This window comes from Heterodontus francisci, chromosome 10 (assembly GCF_036365525.1).
Source record: "Heterodontus francisci isolate sHetFra1 chromosome 10, sHetFra1.hap1, whole genome shotgun sequence".
NCBI lineage: Eukaryota > Metazoa > Chordata > Chondrichthyes > Heterodontiformes > Heterodontidae > Heterodontus > Heterodontus francisci.
The window spans coordinates 77,292,729-77,316,633 of NC_090380.1; the positions used below are offsets into that span (position 1 = coordinate 77,292,729).

The window sequence follows — 23,905 nt, forward strand, 5'->3', positions numbered from 1 at the left end:
GGGACTGCAGGAGAAGCGCGAGATGGATCATCCACTCTGTTGCAAATGTTTCAGCTTTATTTTTTGCACTGATGTGTTGGGCCCCCCCTTCATTGAGGATGGGGATATTTGTGGAGCCACCTTCTCCAGTTAGTTGTTTAATTGTCCACCATCATTCACGACTGGATGTGACAGGACTGCAGAGCTTAGATCTGATCTGTTAGTTATGGGATCGCTTAGCTGTGTCTATCGCACGCTGCTTACGCTTTTTGGCATGCAAGAAGTCCTGGATTGTAGCTTCACCAGGTTGACACCTCATTTTGAGGTATGATGGTTGCTGCCAAGAAAGGTAGAAAGGCCCATGTTACAGCTCTGCATTCATCAGCTAAAGGGAAAACCTAACCAGTCAATTAGCAATGTTTGTAAAACTTTAGCACAGATTTGCGTACAAAGGAGAGAACACCTCAATTTGTTTGCTGATGTGCAGAAAACCTGTATACAAGCCAAAAGCAAGTGGCTGAGTGAAAGCTCAAAAAGCAGAGGAAGTTAACAAAAATGTTAACACCGTGAAAGGAAATTCACCAGTTAAGATCATAGCTGGAAAGAAATATGTAAACCCAGGAATAGGTATTGTTACGACCGACCGCTCAAGACAAAGCCCCCAATCAAAATATATGATTCTGATTGTTTTGGGAGAAATGCACTGTTGATTCAGTCCCGCCCCTCCACAGATCACATAACATGTCATTTTAAACTTTCCAAATTAAAGAAAACCGCAGCCAAATTGACCACTCACCAACCCCCAAATGAGGCTAACCTAACCAGATGTTTTAGTTTGAGATACAGCACTGAAACAGGCCCTTCGGCCCACCGAGTCTGCGCCGACCATCAACCACCCATTTATACTAATCCTACACTAATCCCATATCCCTACCACATCCCCACCTGTCCCTATATTTCCCTACCACCTACCTATACTAGGGGCAATTTATAATGGCCAATTAACCTATCAACCTGCAAGTCTTTGGCATGTGGGAGGAAACCGGAGCACCCGGTGAAAACCCACACAGACACAGGGAGAACTTGCAAACTCCACACAGGCAGTACCCAGAATTGAACCCGGGTCGCTGGAGCTGTGAGGTTGCGGTGCTAACCACTGCGCCACTGCTTTAGATCAACAAATTAACTATTTAATTAGAAAAAAATTAATTCTTTATCACTACTGAGGTGTAAACAACATTTAAAATGAAAACAATTAGTGTCCTTGCACTCCTACCAAAGTGGTATCTTCCAAAGTGGAACAGTCCAAGTTTGCTTGAAGTCCTCAGTCGTCCGATGGGGAAAAATAGGTTCTTCAACAGTAGGACTGTCAGTATTTTCAGAAATTGAAGTGATGCTCTTCTTCCAGCAATGAATTCAGTAATCAACAACTTGCAGACACTTTTCAATGAATCAGTTTGGCTTTAGAATTATTTTGAGGGGTGAAAAAGTGATCAGTCTAAAATTCACCTTCCTTCAATTTAACGATCAGAGAACTCTGTTAGGTTCATGCTGGTCTAGCTGTCTCTCTGTGTCTGTTAACCGTGTCTCAAAAGCCAGTCTTTTCAGCTAGTTTCAAATGTCAATCGGCAACTTTGTATCTTTGTCCTTGTTCTCCGAATGGCTGTGTCCTACGGCAATGAGAATGTATTCTTTGACTCAGTCCCTGGAGCTTGTTGCCTTAAAGCAGTACTGATCCTTTTCCAGCCTTAAAGGCACACCGCATACTTCCCAGAAAAAAATAACTGCAGGATCATAACAGTATCAAGGACGAAAATGGAGACTTATATGATAAAGACAAGATCAGACTGAGATGGGAAAACTACTACAGGAAACTGTTTGAAGAAGAACCAGAAAAGATAAACAACAAAGATCTGAAGTTAAAAGAACTCGAACCTGAGGCACTGAAAGATAAGAAAAGCTATAAAGAACATTGAGTGAAAAGGCAGAAGGACAAGATTAGATACCAGCGGAAATGCTAAAAGCGGTTGGTGAAACTGTAGTAGATGCAATGAAAAAAATTATTGATGATATATGGACAACAGGTGAATGGGCTTGCAAGTGGACTGTATCTGAGATGGTCATAATGCCCAAGATAGCAGGCACACAGGACTGTCCAAAACATTGTATGCTAAGTCTCATCAGTAATGCATCTAAAGTACCTCCTGACTCCATCAGGCAGGGTCGCCCGCTGTGTGAACAGAGAAGTGGCAGAGACGCAGTTTGGCTTCATTCCAGGAAAGGGTACAACTGATGCTATGCTCAGAAAGCTCATGGAGAAATGTGAAAACAGGCAGGAATCCCAGCTTTGGCTCATGTTCATAGACTATGCCAAAGCTTTCGATACGGTCCAGCATGATGCTCTATGGAAGACGCTTGTAGACTTTGGTGCATGCAAACATTTTGTGTGTTAATATAAGGGCGATACAGAAATGCTTCATGAGTCATCAGCGTTTGTGATGAGCATACAAACCAATTCCAGATGGAGAAAGGAGTCAGGCAGGGGTGCCTTCTGTCACCCATGCTGTTTAATGCTGTGGGAGAGAAGATAATGAGGATGGTGCCGGAAGAGAGTCATCAGAGAGATGTGTTTGCATCATAGGAGGTTGTAGCATGTGGTAACTCAGGTATGCAGACAATACCACACTCATAGCCAGAACAAAAGAAGAGCTAGAGACTATGGCAGGCCTAGTCAAAAGATACAGCGAGTCTGAACATAAATGAGGTAAAGACCAACGTTATGACTCTAAATGGCAGTGGCAAAGTCAAGATTAGAAGCACCGAGGTAGAGACAGTGGACAAATTCAAGTATATTGGCTCGATGATAATCACCAAAGTTATATCCAAAAATGAAATCCATGTTAGATTAGCTGCAGCAAGAGGTGTGACCAGTGACTTAACTAACATCTGGAAGTCCAAAAACATCAGTATGAAGTTGAAAAAATGTCTAGTACAGTTACTAGTGTGGAGTGTTGCACTCTATGGATGCGAGAGCTGGATTCTGAAGAAAGAGGATGAGAAGAGGATAACAGCTTATGAAATGCAGGTATGGGGATGCTCAGAATCAGCTGGATGAACAGAGAGGCAAATGAGTGGATTAGATCAAGAGTAGAATTTAGGTATCAAAAGGGTTGCTGAGTACAGTTAGAGAGAGATAGATAGCCAAGTACAGACATTGGAAACGAAGACCTGACAGCTTTGTCTTGGCAACAATTGAAGGGGAAATTGAGGGGAAAAAACAGAAGAGGAGGAGGAAAAATCAGATGGGTGGATACATTGAAATGAGGACCAAGAGAGGCTTGAAGAAAAGCATAGAAGAAGCAAGACGATGCCAACAACCCCACTAAGGCTATGGTGACAATGAACGAACGAGCACAGATTTACGAATAAATTTTCAAGGTCATGTTCTGGTGTTAAAATTTACTTTTTCTTTCATAATTACTAACTGTATTAAATGTTGAAAAGTTGGAATGCTAAGGTCACTTTGGTGATTTTATACAAATGCATTGGTCCACCATCTTGGCGGTAAGCGAAAGTAAATAAAGAGAAGGCTAATGTTTCTACACATTTGAAGTGGCCAATACGTATCTGCATTCATTACAGATCATTAACAGTGCTATAATTACGTGATTCCTTGTCAAGAAAATATTTTCAGACTTTTTTGTCTTCGACCACTAATTTTCAGACCTTTTGGTCTTTGGCCATTGTCACATCTGCTTTATATAGTAGCCCTGTGTTATAAAGGATAGTTTTTTGTACCTGCCACTACATTTTAGTGATCTATGTATATGGATCCATAAATCCATTTGGACCTGCACTGTTCCTAGATTTTCACTATTTAAATAATACTTGGATCTGTCCTTTTTTGGTCCAAAATGGATGATTTCATACTTGCCTGTTTTGAAATTTGTCTTTTTATGCTCCCCTTTACCCTACTTACCAAACCACCAATTTTTGTGTCACTGGAAAACTTGTATATATGGCTGTCTGTTGTGTAATTTAAGACATTAATAAATAGAGTGAATCACTGAGATCCGAGGTGTTATGACCGACCGCTCCTGTCAAAGCCCCCAATCAAAATATATGATTCTGATTGGGGTGGGACCAACACACTGTTAATTCAATCCCGTTGCTCCACAGATTGACTAACATATCATTTAAAACTTTCCAAATTAAAGAAAGACCCAGCCAAATTAACCCCCGAATGAGGCTAACCAAACCAGGTGTTTTTCAATCAAAAAATTAACTGTTTAATTAAAAAAACTAAATTCGTAAACACCATGAAGATATAAACAACATTTAAAATAGAAAAAATTAGAGTCTTTGCAAATTTACAGTCCAATGTTGCTTGATGTCCTCACAGGATGTTGCTCGAAGTCCTCACAGAATGTTGTTCAAAGTCCTCACTGAATGTTGATTTCCTTCTCCAGCAAATTTCCACAATTAATAACTTGCAAACACTTTCAAAAGAATTAATCTGACTTTAGAGCTTTTGAGGGATAAAAGAATGTCACAGTCTAACTTCCCTTTCTTCAATTTAAATTACCAGCACAGAAGCTGAGGTGAAGGGAGTTCAGGAAGGCTATTATATGGAAAATGGGGTTTTGAGGAGGAAATGGAGACCGCCTCATAGACCTGCTGACGAAGACTGGACAGTTGTTGAACAGATAGTGGTACCACCTAAATATCGACAAGGATTATTAAGATTAGCACACGACATTCCCTTTTCAGGACATAGGGGAATTCGGAAGTCCAAATCACACATAAGCAAACATTATTACTGGCCAGGTCTTACAAAGGATGTGAGACAATTTTGTAGGGCATGCCACACCTGTCAAATGGTGGGAAAACCACAACCTACCATAAAACCAGGGGATGAGGTATTAGTGCTGTTACCGTCACAGGGAGAACCAGTGAAAGCACAGTTCAGTGGTCCGTATAGAGTGATCAAAAGAGTGGGTAAGGTAGAGTACTTGACAATAGTAACTGTAGGTGTTGTCCACAGTTTACCAGTAAAGGGAATTGATCTATTCCTAGGAAACGATTTGGCTGGATCTAAAGTATCAGTTTCTCCTATGGTTACAGAGGAACCATGTGAAATTAAGGAAACAGAGCAATTACAGGAGCAAGTTCAGACAATATTTCCTGCATGTGTAGTTACCCGAGCAATGGCTAAACAGGATGCATTGTCAGAGGTAGAAGGGGCACCCCAAGTAGATAATCAGGCATCTGAAACCTTATTTGGGGTTTTAGATAATCCAAATGAGATGTTTAACAGATCGTCGATCATTGCAGCACAGCAAGCTGATCTAGAGATCTACCAGGGGCAGAGGCTGCTGGTGGGGACTCTTGGTGACAGTTTTCATCAGTTGAAAAGGCTGAGAGGCTTGCAATCAGAGGTGGGAGGCAGTCAGCGTTCAGCATTCGGGATTGTTGGGGGCAGGTCTATCATGGGGGCTGTTGAGGGGAGGTCGGCAATCAAGAGGGCTGGGTGAAGGCCTGTGTTCAGGGCTGGGTTGGGGTTGGGCAATTGGGACTGGGTGGGTGTGTGGCTGGCGATTGAGGCTGGGGGAGGCTGAAGGCTTCTGAGCAGGACCCAGGGAGAGGACTCGTACGTCTCCTAGCCAATAAGGAGTGCTGAAGCAGCCAGTTACTTTGGGGAGCCAGCAGTTTCCTCCTCCACTTCACTGACAGGTTTCCTGACCCCAGGCAATCATGCAGCAGCAGTGAATTTCAAATCAGGCTCCCATTGGACTGTGAGAGCCTGTTTTAAATGCATAAATTCAGTGTCATGCCTCTCAAGACCGAACACTCGGATGCCCCAATATCCACCACCATAAAACAAGCAACAGGACTTGTGCAGTGGGTTGGGGTTGCTCTCCATGGATTACACTTTTAACTCTTTTCCCTTCTCCAATCCTGCCCTGCCCACTGTGGGTGGTTAAAGTTGAGGCCATGGTGTTCCTGAACCCAAACAGCATTGTGGCACTCAGGCATATGACTTCTTTTTAAAAGAAAGCACATCCAACAACCCAAGTTTCCCTCCAGACAGAGAAGCTTGTATCAGGTACAATCTTTGTAATTCCCATGAGAGTTCATGAGAGCCCCCCCCTCCCTGGAAACTCCTTTGTCCTATCTGACACATATGGACAGGTGCTAATTGGTGGACTCAGCAGTAATGATATTTTGACAGTTTACTTTTGAGCACCTTATAATCAATTTATGATACTGGTGAGTGCATCACTATTAGGCCAGTGCAAGACAAGCCTGCAAGACAAATGGGTACAGAGTTTTCATTTGTACAGTCCACATACCTTCAGCTAATTCAAGAAATGTTCTGCAGATGGGTTGGCTGGACATCAACTGATTTCGATCCCAGGAAATCATCTCAAATCTCTGTCCTGCTCTAGGAAGGAGGCACTTTCTTGTGGAAGTGGCTGGGCTCTCCTTTTCCTGAAGTTGGAGATTTCTGTACATGGTTTCTGCCTTTTGCTAATCCCTAGGTGCTGCAGAAGGCAAGCGGACCTGGTGAACTCTGATCACCTTGCCTCATTAACTGTTTCCTGGTGATCTCAGTAATGAGCAGAGTCAGCATTCCTCTAACCTGCTGGCAAGATCTGTTCTTACAGCGGAATGTCAGATTTTGCAACTAGAGCCAATACATTTGTCTGACAGCACAGTTATTGAATGGTATTGACTTCTGGATCTCTTTCTCCCTATGTGGGTGATTGAAACCCTATTCAGTTTCAGGAAAAATTTCATTAGCTTATGTTTATTATGTTGTGGAAGAAATTTTTGGAATGGTGCACAATTAGGTCTAATATGCTTTGCCATGTGAAAGGTTCATTATATTCTTGGATAACTGCAATGTTTGAGCTGAGTCTGATGCCCAATTCCATTCGCGTAGATATGGCCACCATCATGGCCCTTCATGAACCATTAGCATCAGGTTCTCATGGCTTTGCGTCTTGCTTTGAAAACTATATGGAATTAGACCTTATTTAGATGTAACATCTATATTGCTCACATAAGTGGAGCTTTAATGTAGTTGTTATGATTTTTAGTTTATTCTAGAGTTCAGCATCACTGAGCATTCCTGTAAGCAGGTTTCACATCCCTTCTGATCTGGAATACATCTGTTTCTGTCCCAAACCAGTTAACCAATGAGCAATAATCATAACCAGAGAACCCTTACTCTATATACTAGCTATCAAAATAACATGCTGTCACATGAATTCACCTCTTTATAGAAGGTAGGCTGAATAAAGACAAGGCACAGTCTTTGGACTTAAGTGGTTTATTTATGTAAGACATATTAATGAAGAGTGGACAGTTTCCATGGTGGGTTTGTACATTTCCCTATAGTCTTCAGTTCATCGAATGAACCCAAAATTCTTTCACTCTAAAAGTGAGTCCCAAGACAGAAGAACACTTTGACTAACTTAGCCCTTCAAAGCCAAGATGATTCAGGCATTAAAACAAGACCTTTCACTGCTAGTTGCAATATCTATAAAAATCTGTGATTGAGAGAAAGACTATCATGTCACTCCCTTAAATGTGTAAGAAAATGTGTACGGTTTCTGCCTACTGAGCTGTCAATAACAAGATGATATAAAAGCAAAATACTGAGGATGCTGGAAATCTGAAACAAAAACAGAAAATGCTGAAAATGCTCAGCAGGTCAGGCAGCACCTATGGAGAGAAAAACAGAGTTAACAGGGGGAATTTTATGCTTGTGGCGGGGGTCTCGACGTTGGGGGAAACCGACACCGAGATCCCCGCGCCCCCTCTTCTATGGAAGGCCCGCCAAATTTAGTGCCATTCAGCACTTTACTAGACAGTGACGAGCTTTGCATAGGATTTAGGACCCCGTTGCTGGATGTCCCGGCCTTGAAGAGCTGCCGGCCAATCAGAGGCCAACAGTTGCAGCACAGCCGCGGAGGCGGTGGCTGCTGCTGTAGCTGCAATGACCAGACACTGAGGAATGGCTCTGGAACCAGGCTTAAGGTAGGTCAGGGCAGGAGGGGTCTCGCAGGCCAGGGGGGAGGGTTTGTCGACAGCAAGGGCAGGGGAGTGGCCCTCAGCAGGCCTCCCTCTTCCCCGATGCTGGAACTCTCATTCAGGCACTGAGTGCCTTTGAATGAGGGACACCCTCCACCGCGCCCCCCACCCCCCCACCACCGCTCCGGAGCTGGGAAGCAGTCTGCACAGTGTTCCATGCTGTGCTTCCTGTGCGGCAGCAGGGCTGTTCTTTGTTCTTTGTAATTGCGGCTGCAGCGGGAAGAGGCACTTAATTGCGGTTAAGAGCATTGGTTAACAGACAGAAAGCTGAGAGTAGGAATAAATGTGTCATTCTCAGGATGGCAGGCTGTTACTAGTGGGATACCGCAAGGATCAGTGCTTGGGCCACAGCTGTTTACAATCTATATAAAGACTTGAAGATGGGGATCAATTGTAATATTTTCAAATTTGCGGATGACACAAAGCTGGGAGGGAATGTAAGTTGTGAGGAGGATGAAAGGAGGTTTCAAGGGGATTTGGATAGGCTAAGTGAATGGGAAAGAACGTGGAAGATGGAATATAATGTGAATAAGTGTGAAGTGATGCACTTTGGTAGAAAAAACAGAAAGGCAGAGGATTGCTTAAATGGAGAGAGGTTGGGAAGTATTGATGTCCAAAGAGACCTGGGTGGCCTTGTTCATGAGTCCCTAAAAGCTTGTATGCAGGTGCAGTAAGCAATTAAGAAGGCAAAGGTATATTGGCCTTCATTGCAGGGGGATTTGAGTACAGGAGTAAAGATGTATTGCTTTAATTGTATAAAGCATTGGTGAGACCGCAACTGGAGCATTATGTACAGTTTTGGTCTCCTTATCTAAGGAACGATATACTTGCCTTAGAGGGAGTGCAACGGAGGTTCACCAGACTAATCCCTGGGATGGCGGGATTATCATATGAGGAGAGATTACAGAAACTGGGCCTGTATTCTCTCGAGTTTCGAAGAATGAGAGGTGATTTAATTGAAACTTACAAAATTCTTACAGGGCGTGACAGGGTGGGTGTGGATAGGATGTTTCCTCTGGCTGGTGAGTCTAGAACAAGGGGACACAGTCTCAGAATAAGGGGCAGGCCATTTAAGACTGAGATAAGGAGGAATTTCTTTACTCATAGGGTGGTGAATCTGTGGAATTCTCTACCCCAGAGGGCTGTGGAAGCTCAATTGTTGAGCATATTCAAGACAGAAATTGATAGATTTCCGAATACTAACAACATCAAGGGATAGTGGGCAAAAATGGCATAGAGGTAGATGATCAACCATGATCTGTTTGAATGGGGGAGCAGGCTCGACTGGCCGAATGGCCTACTCCTGCTCCTATTTCCTATGGTCCTATCCCAGTTAACAGCCTCAATTGGGAGTGGGGCAGGAAGGTCGTTCAAAGGCCTTCCCACCCTGAACTAAATTTCGGCGGAGGCAGGATGATGGCAAGGCAAAACGCAGAAAGAACCATTGGGCAGAATCTTCCTGCTCCTGTACAGGTGGGCTTGTAGGTTTGACTGAGAGGAAACTTAGAGTTGAGGGAGTCGGTCAGGGGCCCAAAACATTCCTGCCTCTGGGCAATCTTGCCCAAGGTGGATCATCACCGGCAACAACTACCTGCCCAGTAGCAGCAGTTAGTGAATTTGAATAATTAAGTGCCCATTTATAGGCTGATTGGGGACACCACCAGGATCGTCGCAGCAGCAGATGGATGCCCCATTGAGCCCAAAGCCCAGCAGGTCCCTGGAGGAAGCTTGCTGGCAGCTGGTTAGGGTGGCCACCGAGGCCTCCTGTTCTTACCACCTCCTCAACCCCCCCCACAACCAGAACAGCATGGATCAGCAGGCCACAGTTGCAGCCACAGGCAATCCTGTTGAGGGGTTTCCCTTCCACAGAGGTGGCTTGGCAGGTGTGGCCAGAGTTTATTTTAAAAACTTCAAACCTCTTTAGAAGGCCCCTCAGGATAGGGACGCCCTGGCGGTCCCCATCCTGCAGCAGCTGCACCCACCTCTGCCACTGGGGCTCCCATCCTTCCAAGGCTGCAGGCCCTTTGATTAGACTTGGACCCTCAGGAACCTGCCTGGCAGACCAGGAAGATCTCCCAGGCAGGCGCACCGACAACAAATGCAGGGTCAGGATTCAGAAATGGTCTCGACCCACATTATTTTTCAAGTGCTTAAGATTCCAACAATTATGTCACGTCTTTTCCCCACTCTGCTATTCCAGGATTTGCCAGATGAGCAATACTGAGCCCGTGCCTAGAATAAATGCAGGCTCAGCATAATCATTCAAATGGGGTAGAGAGAGTGTGTCGTAGTCATTGCAGCATAAAAGGAGAACATTCAGCCCATCAAGTCTACGTCAATTCTCCGTAGAGTAATCCAGTCATTCCCATTCCCCCGTTCTCTCCCTGTAGCTGTTCCCAGCATTGTTCAACTTTTGAGTATGCAGGCAGAGTTGTATCTGAAGAAACCAGGAATTGGGGCATGTGTTGGGGCCCTCCAAACTGAAGGGGTGGAGGGGGCGGGGGGACACCTGGCCACATCCTGAGATTTTGGGAGGCAGATACACACAGATGCATATAACCTGATATTTGATCAGATAAACTGTAAGGATAAAATTGCATACAAATTGTTGCATTTAGGTTATAATACTAATGACAGCGTATTGTTTTAACCTATGGACAAAATAATTTCATATCTATTAGAGTTCAATGGAATGGTTTATTTCGCACAGTCAATCTGCATGGGTGTCAAATGTAATCTAGTGTGCAGAAGTAATTTACAATTAATTTTACCATTATATATTGAATGTAAAGTACATTGGCACATTGATCTGTGACATTATTATATTGCTTGAAAGACACCAATGAAGCATAATCTATTACTCACAAAAATATGATGTACTCACTATAACTTTACTTATAGGCCATCCATTCTGTCAGCTGGCATCATGAAGGGAGGCAATTCATGTGTAGCCATTCAGATGGTAGTTTAACCCTATGGAACTTGAAACACCCAAGCAAACCTTTTCAGATCATAGTACCACATGGTAAGCACTTCTGAAAGCTAATAGGTAAGTGTAGGCATATATTACCTTAATTTGCATAATGTCTTTTTAAAAACTTGACATCGAATATTTATGTATTTTCCTGTATCTTTGAGTGTTGCTAAAATAGATGCCTTTCAATGGCCTATGAATTGGTTCAGTCTGGCCTATTGGCTTGAACTGGACACAGGGACAGTCCCTGTGCCAGAATTGGTGGGCCCGAGGGACACCCAATATCTCATTTACAGCACATCAGGTGGCGAAGAGGATTTCAATTTGGGCCATTGAGTCATCAGAAGCAGCCTTCAGGTAGGTCCTGGGAGAAGCAGGTAGCAATCAAGAGTGAGGGGAGAGACTCAGAGAAGTGGAGAAGGGATGGAGGAAGTGACCAGGAAGGGAGGAGGGAAATAGCCAGGAAAGCAAGAGGAGGGGTGGTAGGAGGCAATTGGGAGGAGGCTGAGAAAGAGCCGACAGTGGACTTCGACAGTGCAGTGCACCTCATAGCTCCACATTCAGGTGAGTATATTTTTTTAAACTTAGCTTTTTGGTGGAGGCCTCCAGGGAACCCTTCAAGGACTGTTAGTTAGGCTGCGAGTATACCAGGTTTTCTTGAACAGTCAACCCAGTGCCAGCAGTGTTCAGAACAGCCGAGTTTTTCAGAGAAGATCTCAAAGAGGTGTTAGGTCCCAAATTTTGCATATGCAAAGTCTCTAATGATTTTTTCAGGCACAGGTTCTGGATGCCTCCTTTTTTGCCTTGAAGGAGCATATGGCCCCAACATCGTATTGGAACTTAAATTGTGACAATCATTCCCCACAGCCAGGGAGAGGCAAAAAGACAAAGAGGAAATTTTAGGCTTGGTTCTGAAAATTCTGGGAAATTACTGTTCAACTCTAATCTTAGAATTAGGGCATAGACTTAAAATTAGAGCTTGGCCATTCAGGAATAAAACCCGGAAGCTCTTTTTCACACAAAGGATAATAGAAATTTGGAACTTTCTTCCTACACTCCACCCCCCCAAAAAGGCTATAATGCTGGGATAATTGGAGTTTTCAAGACTAAGATAGATAGATTTTTGGTCAGTAGGGGCATCAAGGGAAACGAAGCAATGGCAGGAAAATGGAGTTGAGGTGCAGATCAGTTTTCAGTGTCGGGCCGCTTGCTCTATCTCACCGTTCATTACAGGAATGTGTTGCTTCACTTAATGGACATTTAAGCCCATGCAATGGTGCAAATAAACATGCTTCCTTATTCATCTTAATGCAGTTAAATGTATGGCCCTTCAGAGATGGGTGTGATTTTAATTGCAACTTCAAGGTCAAGACTGCATTGGTGATGGAGTGAGAGGGATGGCATGGGAAGGATGGAATGGCATGGATGAGGATGGCATGGGAGGGGTGGCATGGGAGGGATGAAATAGCAGGGGGTGGGGATGGCATGGGAGGTGTGGCATGGGGAGTGTGGAATGGCATGGGATGGTGATGGTATGGGAGGGATGGCATAGAAAGGATGCAGATGGCATGGATAGGGACGGCATGGGATGGGTGGATGAGATGATGGGATTAGTTAATTATCCTAATTTGACTGCAGGGTCAAGATCAATATGGAAATGTGGTATGGGGATGGCATGAGACAGATGGCACGGGAAGGATGGAATGACATGGGTTGGGGATGGCATACGAGTGAGGGGATCGCATGTGAGGGATGGCATGGAAAAACATGGGATGGGGTCAGTATGGGAGAGATGGAATGGGAAGGATGGAATGGCATGGGGTGGGGATGGCATGGATGGTGTGGCATGGTAAGAATGGAATAGGATGGGGATAGCATGGGAGGGAGGGAATGGCACATGAGGGATGGCTTAGGAAGGATGGAATGCCAGGGGATGGGGATGGCATGAGAGGAAGAGGATGGTATGGGATGGGTGGCATGGGAAGGGTAGGTGAGATGATGAAATTGGTTAAATATACTAATATGACCGCAAATGTTTTATGTGCCTCTGCTGGTCCAAAACTAATCCCATTACTCCACTTTCTCCCTATGTCAAATAAGGGATATGCTATGCTATTTATTCAATACAGTAAGCCAGATGGAACAAATTCCACCTGATTGCAATTATTATTCCCTGTTGGAAGCAGAATATATTTCTCTGATTGATCCATGCATCATTGAATTTTGCTACTATCACTGTGCCAAAGTCGTTTCATCAGTCCTGAGCAGCAAAATCACACCATTTGTCTGTTTCTAAATGTACCAGCAAAGCTTGGCCTGCATGCTGGGCTTCACCACCAACATGATTTATGTAATTAGATTATTGGTAGAAAAACAATGATACCTCAACTGACACACTTTAAGTCACATTTATTGATCTTGAAAAGTCTTTGATTCAGTTATCTGAAAAAACTTGTAGCTGCTGACATGGATGCACCAACAAAATAACTACAAATGTTTCAGTTTTGGTACGATGAGATCACTAACTATATTCTCATTGGAACTCAAATTACCATTGAATTTTACTTTTGGGAGTTTATTAATGATAGGTAATGGCCCCAGAACTCTGAAAAGATGTTGTGAGCAGAATTAGGGTGGCAACAACAGCTGAATTACCTGATTGGAACTACACTAAATAGAAACAAGAGCTCAGCTCATTAGAGGAACACAGAAATTTGGGAGAAAGTTGAAGAAGCTAGGGAATGGAAGAATTGGTAAGATGCCTAGATAGGCAGTGAGAGTCTATAAGAGAAATAAAGATCAAAGGAGAATTTATATGTATCCCACAAAGTTGAAATTGGTAGACCAAATCTGGACTGTAATTTTCCTTTTGTGCAACCTTTCTGACATGTATGATGAAGTAGATACCTATAACTATTGGCTTCTTAGAAGATTCAGCAATGGATGTTGAAGAATATTGATATCTTGTATGCAGTTATAAAAACAGAGGTGCCTTATAGACTAAAAGGTTGCATTGTAAATCAATAACTGTTGGGAAATAAAGTAAATTCATTTCCAGCCTCATCGAAAAAAGATAAATTTTCCTTTTACTGATTGGCAGCAAAAAGACGCAAAACTTAGTGAAACATCCTGTCAAAATGCTAATATCAAAGCAAAGATCAAATGTCATCTCTGTTCTTATCAGTTTAACATTTAATACATCTCCTATAAATGCAAAATATTGCAGGTGCTGGAAATCTGCAATAAAAACAAGAAATGCTGGAAATACTCAGCAGGTCTGGCAGCGTCTGTGGAGAGAGAAGCAGAGTTAACGTTTCAAGTCTTCATCTGATGCTGCCAGACCTGCTGACTATTTCCAGCATTTCTTGTTTTTATTTAATACGTCTCCTAAATGATTTTTGTAACAGGGAAATGATATAGAAGCTTTCTGCATCTACTTCGTGTGCCATTTCTTCCAGGAATAGCACATCTTCCCCTTGGGGAGGCTGGGAATAATCTCTAAAATAAAAAAGAACAAAATCAAAATAAACCCTGATGACATGAGCAGCCAATCTGAACTGGCCTTTATGCTGGAATAATCGGTGTTTACTCCAATATTACATAAGCTTCCCTGAAAGACTGCCTCACCAGAAGAAGGAATGTCTCTTCCTTATTTGTGGTTACAGTATTTTTTTTATTTTGGTCTTTTACTGAACAGGAAAAGTCCAGCGGGATGGGAAAAAACCTGAGCCGTGTAAACCAATCCTAAAAGTAGATCATAAGACGTGTAGATATAGGTAAGTGCAGTAATTTGTATTTATCAATTGTATTTTAAGACTACCTCTGTAAAATACACTCTACCAGTAAAAGGTTTTCAACAACTTCAAAATAATTTGCTAAATTTGGACAGATCAGCTCTTTGTTGCTTCCGTGCATTCTTCACAACTGCTGCTGTTGCTATTTTGGTTTCTTTACAAATCTTTGCACAGTCGGTTGATTATTTCCTGACACATGTCAGTGTCTTCCTATCACTAATCACTGCTGTGATTTCTTCGGACCAGTCACCTTGGAGCTTAATTTGACACTGCAGAAGGAGAATCGATGTGATATAATTTTGAGGAAGATTAGAATGATACATTGAACTTGAAATGTGACCCCTCTCTGGAAAGGACTACACTTATTGTTACGTGATATTTTCAATGATTCTCATCCTTGTCCAATCCAGTGGTTCAGAATTTTTCTGTGCCTCTCGTAACTCAAGAGTTTTCAAAGAGTGTAAATTGCAAACTACATTATTTGGTTCTTTTAATTACAGTTTTCATGAGAAGTGCATTATGGTGTTGGTTGAATGGGAATCATCATCCTCAGCTGTCCTATTGGGATCCGGAGTGCAGGATATGCTTCCTTTTCTTTCCTTCTGTGCCATCACTCTGCCTCATGATTAAGACATTGGGACGAGGAGCGTGATGCAGCTTGGTGCACAAGTTGTCACTATTCTGAGTGGTTGGTAGGAAGCTCCTCCCAGCCGTTAAGGTCAATGCAACCGCACTTCAACGAGAGCTTAGAGTGTCTTTGAAGCATTTCCTCTGCCTTCCCCTGGAATGTTGGCCATTTGAGAGTTGTGAGAACAGGACCTGGTGGATGCGATGATTCTCAGCCATGTGGACGCGATGACTAATTCATCGGAGTTGATTTTGCAGGAGTTTTGCCTGAATGCTTGTGGGGCCAGCTTCCAGAAGGACAATAGCATTTATTCAATGGTCCTCCCACTGAATCTGGAGGATATGATGGAGGCATTCTCTAGCATATGATGGAACTTCTCTAGCGCTCTTATGTGTCACTGATACATAGTCCAGGTCTTGCTGCAGTACAGGAGTGTGATAACAACAACTGCTGTGTACACTAAGACTTCTGTTGATTTGCAGATGTCTTTGTTGTCAAACACTCACTGCCATAATTTGTAGAAGGTTGAACCGGCGCAGGTGTTGGATCTCATTGTCAATGATGGCCTTTTGAGAGAGGTAACTGCCAAGGTACGAGAAGTGCTCAACATATTCTAGAGCCTCTCCTTCAACATAATGGGAGGTGAAATATTTGGCTCTCCAGGTCTTGGTTGATATGAGTTTTGTTTTGGTAACATTCAAAGACAGGCCAAATTGAAGAGATAAAGAGTGGCTTGCAAATGTGGTACAGAGTGGGCATCGACACTGCAGTCATCCGCAAACTGTAGCTCATATATATCTATGGTGGTCACTTTAGTTTTGGCACGGAGGCAACTGATATTAAAGAGTTTTCCATCGAGATGGTATTTAATACTGAAACCGGAGAGCAGTTGATGTTTGATGAGGTGAATAGCCACCGTCAGGTAGATTGTGAATCGTATGGGGACTATTACACAGCCTTATTTGACTCCCGTCTAGATGTTGAAGGCATCTGTTTCAGACCTCCCACTCAAGACAGTTGCAGACATGTTGTCATAAAGCAAATACAGGATTGTGATGAAGTCTCTTGGACATCCAAATCATTGAAGAACAATCCACAGAGGTCAATGAATGCAATGAAGAGTTTCTGATATTGTTCTCAACATTTTTTTCAATTGTCTGGCTACAAAGACCATGTCCAAGGTTCCTCTGGAAGGCCTGAAGCCACACTGTGTCTCTGGGAGGATTTCCTCAGCCACAGAAGTAGGAGAGTGTGTGTCAGGATTTTTCTGCTATGGACAAGAGGGAAATACCTCAATAGTTTCCGCAGCATGATTTATCTCCTTTCTTGAAGATAGATACAATTGTCACATTCCTGAAGTCGAGGGGAGTTCTTTTTCTTCCCAGTACCGTAGGATAAGTGCATAGAGTCTTGAAGTGAGCAAAGGTCCGCCAGCTTTGAAGACCTCAGCTGGAATACCATCAGGGCCACTGGCGTTGTTTTCATCTGTTTGCTTGCTTATTGCAGCTCTCCCATCAATGGTGGTTCAACCATGGATTCTACCGCAGGGCACGAGGGGATAGCCTGGAGGGTATCAGCTGCCATTGTGGATTCATGGTTGATGAGTTGGCCAAAATGTTCTTTCCACTGTTTACGGATGGCACTGTCATCTTTAAGAAGAGAAATGCCACCCTGTGAATGAAGGGGATTTTGCCCACTTGACCTCCGTGTATAGATGGCCCTGGTGGCTTCAAAAAACCTTTGTATGTAACGATGATCAGAATACTGTTGGATCTCTTGGACTTTCTCCTCCCACCACACCTCCTTTATCTTCCAGATTTGTCTTTGGGCGTCATCCTTGAGCTGTTAGTATGCTGCCTTCTTGAGTTGTGACCTTGGGTTGTTCTGCCAGGCAATGAAGGGAGCCATTGTAAGTCAGTAAGGACAGGGTTGATAGGTGAGATTTAGAGCTGGATTTTATGGGGTCCCCTGAGATGGGGTCAGAGGCAGGGGGGCCCATAGAATTGCGATGGGAGGCAGGGGGTGGAGGGTCCGTCACCTTCCTGCTGCCAAGCGATTTTGTCGGGGATGGGATAGGCCAATGATGGCCTTTCCGCCCAGAGGCCAATTGAGGCCCTTAAGTGGCTTGTTAATGGCCACTTAAGGGCCACTTTCCTCCCGTGCTAGGATTTAACCAGTGGTGGGGGCGCCTCCGCCACTTGGTGCGGTCACCCAGTAATACGAGGCGCCCTCCCTGCGGGTTTGTGGGGGGCAATCTGTGGCCTACAGAGGACCTCCTCCAGGAAAAGCTCCCCCGGAACCCCCTCCCCTTGCACTTAACGCCCACCCTCCAACCCCCCTCACTAGGACCTTCCAGACTCGCCCCAGTGACCCTACCTCACCTACCTCTGGTTCGGTCTCCAGCGGTTGGCCTGGGTCCAAGGCCTCTACAGTACCAACGGTTGCCAGCGCCCCCCGTGGCACTGCTGATACTGCTGAGCTTCTGGCCCTGTGATTGGCTGGCAGCTCTTGGAGGTGGGATCCCCGTCTTTAAAGGGATGGGGATCCCGGTGCCAGGCACTTAAGTGATGGAACAACGTAAGATCGCGCCAGTGGAGATCGGAAAGGACAAGGCAGGGTTCAGGGACAACAGGGAATTCAAGAAAGATGAGGAGTGAAAGTGCACCACAGCCAGAGAGAATGTCATTTTTTACTTTGATTCGGTCCATTTCAGTGCTGTGGAATGGGCGGAAACCTGATTGATGAGGTTCAAACTTGGAGTTGCAGGAAAGAGGGGTGACAACATTTTCAAGGACTTTAGAGAGAAAAGGGAGGTTAGAGATAGGGCACCTTCAAGATCAAATATTGGTTCAAGCATTGGGAGTTATATCATATAGGACTGGATTTATTGAGGCCATTTGTAGTGGGAATGGAACCGTGGGTGCTTGAGTATAGTGTTGAACACGTCTGCCTGAAAATGTGACGTCCTGATGTCGGTTACGGATTTAGTCAATGGCAGGAAAGCTCCAAGGCGGCGGTAACGCAACGCAACTGCAATTGAAGTTGCTCAACAGATAGTTATAATACACTTGCATGAAATTGATAGTGATTCGGTGGGGGGCTTAGAATTAAGTGGATGATAGGCGGCCCTCTTGTGCCTTTGGATCCCGGACCATTGAAAGGTGGCGGCATTGAGTCGAGGCCTTTATGCCACGACAGGAAGGCAGCCACGACGAGCACTGGATAGGGGAAGAGGGGGGGAAACAGAGGTCTTGTTCGGCCTGTAGTGCTTGTGAACTCTGCACGGGTGGATTTGATCTTGTTTGGCAATACCGGGTAGATTTGGTTTTGGAAGGTAGTAGTGGGGGGGGGGGGGGGGGGCTTGGTCTCGAGTGGCAGGACCGGGTGGGCATGGTCTCAGTGACTGTATTGGGTGACCATGTTGCTAGGTGGTCTGCACAGATGACCATACTATTGGGTGAGAGGGTCAGATGGCCATATTATTGGGTGAGAGGGTTGGGACTGAGCAAGGGTGGGCACCATGCCATTAGGCATAAACCGAGAGGAGTAGGAAAGGCAAAGATGCTAAGGCAACTTTGTCTCTGCAAGAACAGCGCTCTGGAGGCTACTGATCACCTGGCATGGGTTGCATACACCCTGTCTTTTTGGACCCATGTGGCATGATGCAATGCCAGCAGCACAGGGAGAACAGGAGACAGCTGCATCTGCCTGTGAACCTCCACAACGAGAGCGACAGCAGCCAGCCATGCCAAGAAGGGCCCACTTGTGCCAGAGAGTGTACCAGACTCGACTCAGCTACCTCCAAATGTCCAAGCGGCATTGTCAGCGAAGTTTGCAGCTCTCCAGGGAGACTTACCTGACTTACCCGCCATGCTGCATGACGAGCTGCGACCTATGGAATTCAATGGTTACACTATGCCAGTGACCCTGAAGATCACAGTGGCACTTAATTTTTACACGTTTGGATCTTTCCAGGGATCCACTGGGGACCTTTGTAGGGTCGCCCAGGCAATAGTGCATCGCTGCATAAAGGAAGTGACCAATGCCCTGTTCAAGAGGGCCGGCGAATATATGCACTACCGGACCAACCCTGATAGTCAGGTCGAGAGGCCATCAGCTTCAGGGCCATCGCTGGATTGTATGATAGATTACACCCATGTGACCATCAAGGCTCCAATGGACCAGCCAGCTGCCTTCATCAACAGGAAGGGCTTTCATTCCATCAACATTCAACTGGTCTGCCACCACCGAAAGCGTTTCCTGCAGATGTGTGCCAACTTACAAGGAAGCAGCTATGATGTCTGCATATTTCGACAGTCCCAGGTGCCACAGCTTTTCAGGCCCCCAGCTTGCCTTCAGGGCTGGATTCTCGGGGACAAGGTCTACCCATTGAAGACATGGCTACTCAAACCTGTGAGGAACCCTTGCAATGCAGCAGAGAGGTATAACACTTGCCACGGCTCCACCCGAGCAACCATCAAACAGTCCATTGGGCTGCTGAAGATGAGATTCCAGTGCCTGGATCGATCCAGTGGAGCCCTGAAGTATGCCCCAGTTAGGGCCTCATGCATCATGGTGGTCTGCTGCACTCTGCACAATCTAGCACTACAGAGCAGGGAGGCATTGCATGAAGAGGACATGATTGATTGCCAGTCCTCAACCAACGAGGAAGACGCAGAGGAGGCTAATGAGCAGGCAAAACTGGATCTTGAACCCCTTGCACCAGAGGCCAGGCACATTGAGCAATGGGCCTGGGAGGCAAGAGCAAATCTAATACTTACCTGCTTCCAGCCACCATGATGGCTTCTCAGAGTGAACTCAACAAAGACTTTGCTCAATGCATTCAGTCTGCTGCCTCCTCTCTCTTTGGATTCCGTGTTTAGTGCCCAGCTTAAGCATGTGGTTTGGCACATCTGAGGTGCTTACCAATGGAGGGCTGCAGCTACACTGGCAGCCCAGTAAGGGAGAAGGATGAAGTCAGCATCTCACAATTAAGGTATGAAAGAATAAGCATTTTCCACAACAAATGTGACCTGCAATAATGCTAAAACTTATAACACAGGACAAATGGAAAATGTTAAACACCTGTGAAACCCAAGTGTGTCTATGTGGTTTTCTTTATACATTTTCAAGTGCTTCTATGAGGTGTGACCTCTGCGCTAGCAGCTGGGCTGGAGGCAGGCTGCTGAACAGGCTGCGCCATGGCCTGTGATGACTTTGGTAGCCATCTTCTGACTACTTGAGGCCTGAAGGGCCCTGACTGCCTGAAGGTTTCCTGCACAGGTGCGGGACTCTACTTAGGCATTAAGGCAGTGAGCTGGGCTCACTGGTGGAGGGACTGAGGAGCTGCTGTCCACACTCAGAGTGCCCCGAAGGGAGCCCCCAGATGCAGAGGCCAGCCTTTCCCCCTCCCTTTCAAGGCTCACTTGAACCTCCCTACTGACCAGAGAAGGGCAAGGACCTGAAGAAGACTCCAGGCGCCTTGTCATTCTCTCACCCTGCCACTGCTGCGTTGAGCTCATGGTCAAGGCGATGGTGTGCAGGTCTGCAAGCATTTGTGGGATCCGGCTCTCCATGAGGGTTGCCAACCTCTCGATGGAGGAAGTCATGTGCTTATATGCCTGAGACATTGCAGCACTCATGGCATGGCTGGACTCCTCCATTCTCCACTCATGGCTGCGCATGGCCTCTGGCAGCTCTGCCATATGTTGCCTTACCTCTCTCTTTGCAACTCCAGCATACCCCGTGCTGTCAACACCAGAGGATCGTCATCAGCCTGGGGCTCAGCATGGGCCTGGCCACCCGCAGTCCTCTGACTGTCTGTGGCTTCGGCTGTCTAAGCCTTAGCCATCTGCTCAGGCTTGTGACTGTAATTCTAAAGCCAAGCAGAAACCCACCAAAGTGAACATATCTGTGCCGGTGAAAGGTGCAGGAGTCATGTGATGGTGCATCCTCTGACTGCTCCTCCTCAGATGTTAACAGCTGCCCCCCTTCAGTTGGAGCTTCTTGCGGATGCCAACCAGCATGAGAGAACACAAACGTGTGGGTTAGGATTGCGATCTTGTCATGCCAGCCGTGCATGTTGTAGATCTCCAAAAGTGTGTTGGATGTTGAATGAAGACGGTCCTCATTCTCTTGTGCGGAGACTCCAGTCTCACCACCCGCTATTGAGCAGCTGCCCTGGGTCCCTGCTAAATCCAGTGCCTCCTCCTCAGCCATTGAGAAAGAACATATATCTGGAATTCCTCCGCCAGTCTTTGAGGTCTCCCTGTTGTTATGGGCCAGCTTGTCCTGCAAGTGAAAAGAGGGAGATTGTAAAACTTAGCAGGAAGAGTGAGAGAACTATGTGGCATTTATTGCCCATCCCTAATTGTCCTTGAGAAGGTGGTGGTGAGCTGCCTTCGTGAACCGCTGCAGTCCATTTGGGGTAGGTACACCAACAGTGCTGTTAGGAAGGGAGTTGCAGGATTTTGACCCAGTGACAGTGAAGGAATGGCGATAGTTCCAAGTCAGGATGGTGTGTGGCTTGGAGAAGAACTTGCAGGTGGTGGTGTTCCCATGCATTTGCTGCCCTTGTCCTTCTAGGTGTTAAAGTTCATGGGTTTGGATGGTGCTGTCTAAGGAGACTTGGTGTGTTGCTGCAGTGCATCTTGTAGATGGTACACACTGCTGCCACTGTGCATCGGTGGTGGAGGGAGTGAATGTTTGTGGATGGGGTGCCAATCAAGCAGGCTGCTTTGTCCTGGATGGTGTCAAGCTTCTTGAGTGTTGTTGGAGCTGTACCCATCCAGGCAAGTGGAGAGTATTCCATCACACTCCTGACCTGTGCCTTGTAGATGGTGGACAGGCTTTGGGGAGTTAGGAGGTGTGTTACTCACCACAGGATTCCTAGCCTCTGACCTGTTCTTGTAGCCACTGTATTTATATGGCTACTCCGGTTCAGTTTTTGGTCAATGGTAACCCCCAGAATGTTGATAGTGGGGGATTCAGCAATGGTAATGCCATTGAATGTCAAGGGGAGATGGTTAGATTCTGTCTTGTTGGAGATAGTCATTGCCTGGCACTTGTGTGGCACGAATGTTACTTGCCACTTATCAGCCAAGCCTGGATATTGTCCTGGTCTTGCTGCATTTCTACATGGACTGCTTCAGTATCTGAGGAGTCGTGAATGGTGCTGAACATCGTGCAATCATCTGCGAACATCCCCACTTCTGACCTTATGATTGAAGGAAGGTCATTGATGAAGCAGCTGAAGATGGTTGGGCCTATGATACTACCATGAGAAACTCCTGCAGTAATGTCCTGGAGCTGAGATGACTGACCTCCAACAACCACAATCATCTTCCTTTGTGCTAGGTATGACTCCAACCAGCGGAGAGCTTTCCCCCTGATTCCCATTGACTCCAGTCTTGCTAGGGCTCCTTGATCCCATACTCGGTCAAATGCTGCCTTGATGTCAAGGGTAGTCACTCTCACCTCACCTCTTGAGTTCAGCTCTTTTGTCCATGTTTGAACCAAGACTGTAATGAGGTCAGGAGCTGAGTGGCCCTGGTGGAACCCAAACTGAGCGTCACTGAGCAGGTTATTGCTAAGCAAGTGGCGCTTGACAGCACTGTCGATGACACTTAACATCACTTTACTGATGATTGAGAGTAGACTGTTGGGGCACGAATTGGCCGGGTTGGGCTTGTCCTGCTTTTTGTGTACAGGACATACCTGGGCAATTTTCCACATAGCCGGGTAGGTGCCAGTGTTGTAACTATACTGGAACAGCTTGGCTAAGGGTGCAGCAAGTTCTGGAGCACAGGTCTTCAGTACTTTTACCGGAATATTATCAGGACCCATAGCCTTTGCAGTATCCAGTGCCTTTAGTTGTTTCTTGATATCATCCGAAGTGAATCGAATTGGCTGAAGTCTGGCATCTGTGATGCTGGGGACTTCAGGAGGAGGCCAAGATGGATCATCAACTCGGCACTTCTGGCTGGAGTTTGTTGCAAATGCTTCAGCCTTATCTTTTGCACTGATGTGCTCGGCTCCCCCATCATTGAGGATGGGGATATTGGTGGAGCCACCTCCCCCAGTTAGTTGTTTAATTGTCTACCACCATTCACGGCTGGATGTGGCAGGACTGCAGAGCTTAGAATTGATCTGTTGCTTATGGCATCGCTTAGCTCTGTCTATCGCATGCTGCTTACGCAGTTTGGCACGCAAGTAGTCCTGGGTTGTAACTTCACCAGTTTGACACCTCTTTTTGAGGTACGCTTGGTGCTGCTCCTGGCACACCCTCCTGCACTCTTCATTGAACCAGGGTTGGCCTCCCGGCTTGATGGTAATGCTAGAGTGGGGGATATGCCAGGCCATGAGGTTACAGATTGTGGTTGAGTACAATTCTGCTGCTGTTGATGGCCCACAGGGCCTCATGGATGCCCA

The 23,905-nt window shown here is 45.6% G+C and overlaps 1 protein-coding gene across 2 annotated transcripts in view; it reads left to right on the plus strand.

Moving 5' to 3' along the window:
- The window catches only part of stxbp5l (syntaxin binding protein 5L), a 679,153-nt gene that overhangs the window by 382,575 nt on the left and 272,673 nt on the right, over positions 1–23,905 (plus strand). For both annotated transcript variants that reach the window (XM_068039933.1, XM_068039934.1), the window contains exons 9-10: positions 10,981–11,104; positions 14,751–14,829. In XM_068039933.1, coding sequence (XP_067896034.1) covers positions 10,981–11,104; positions 14,751–14,829 — 203 coding nt within the window. The remainder of the gene's footprint in view (positions 1–10,980; positions 11,105–14,750; positions 14,830–23,905) is intronic.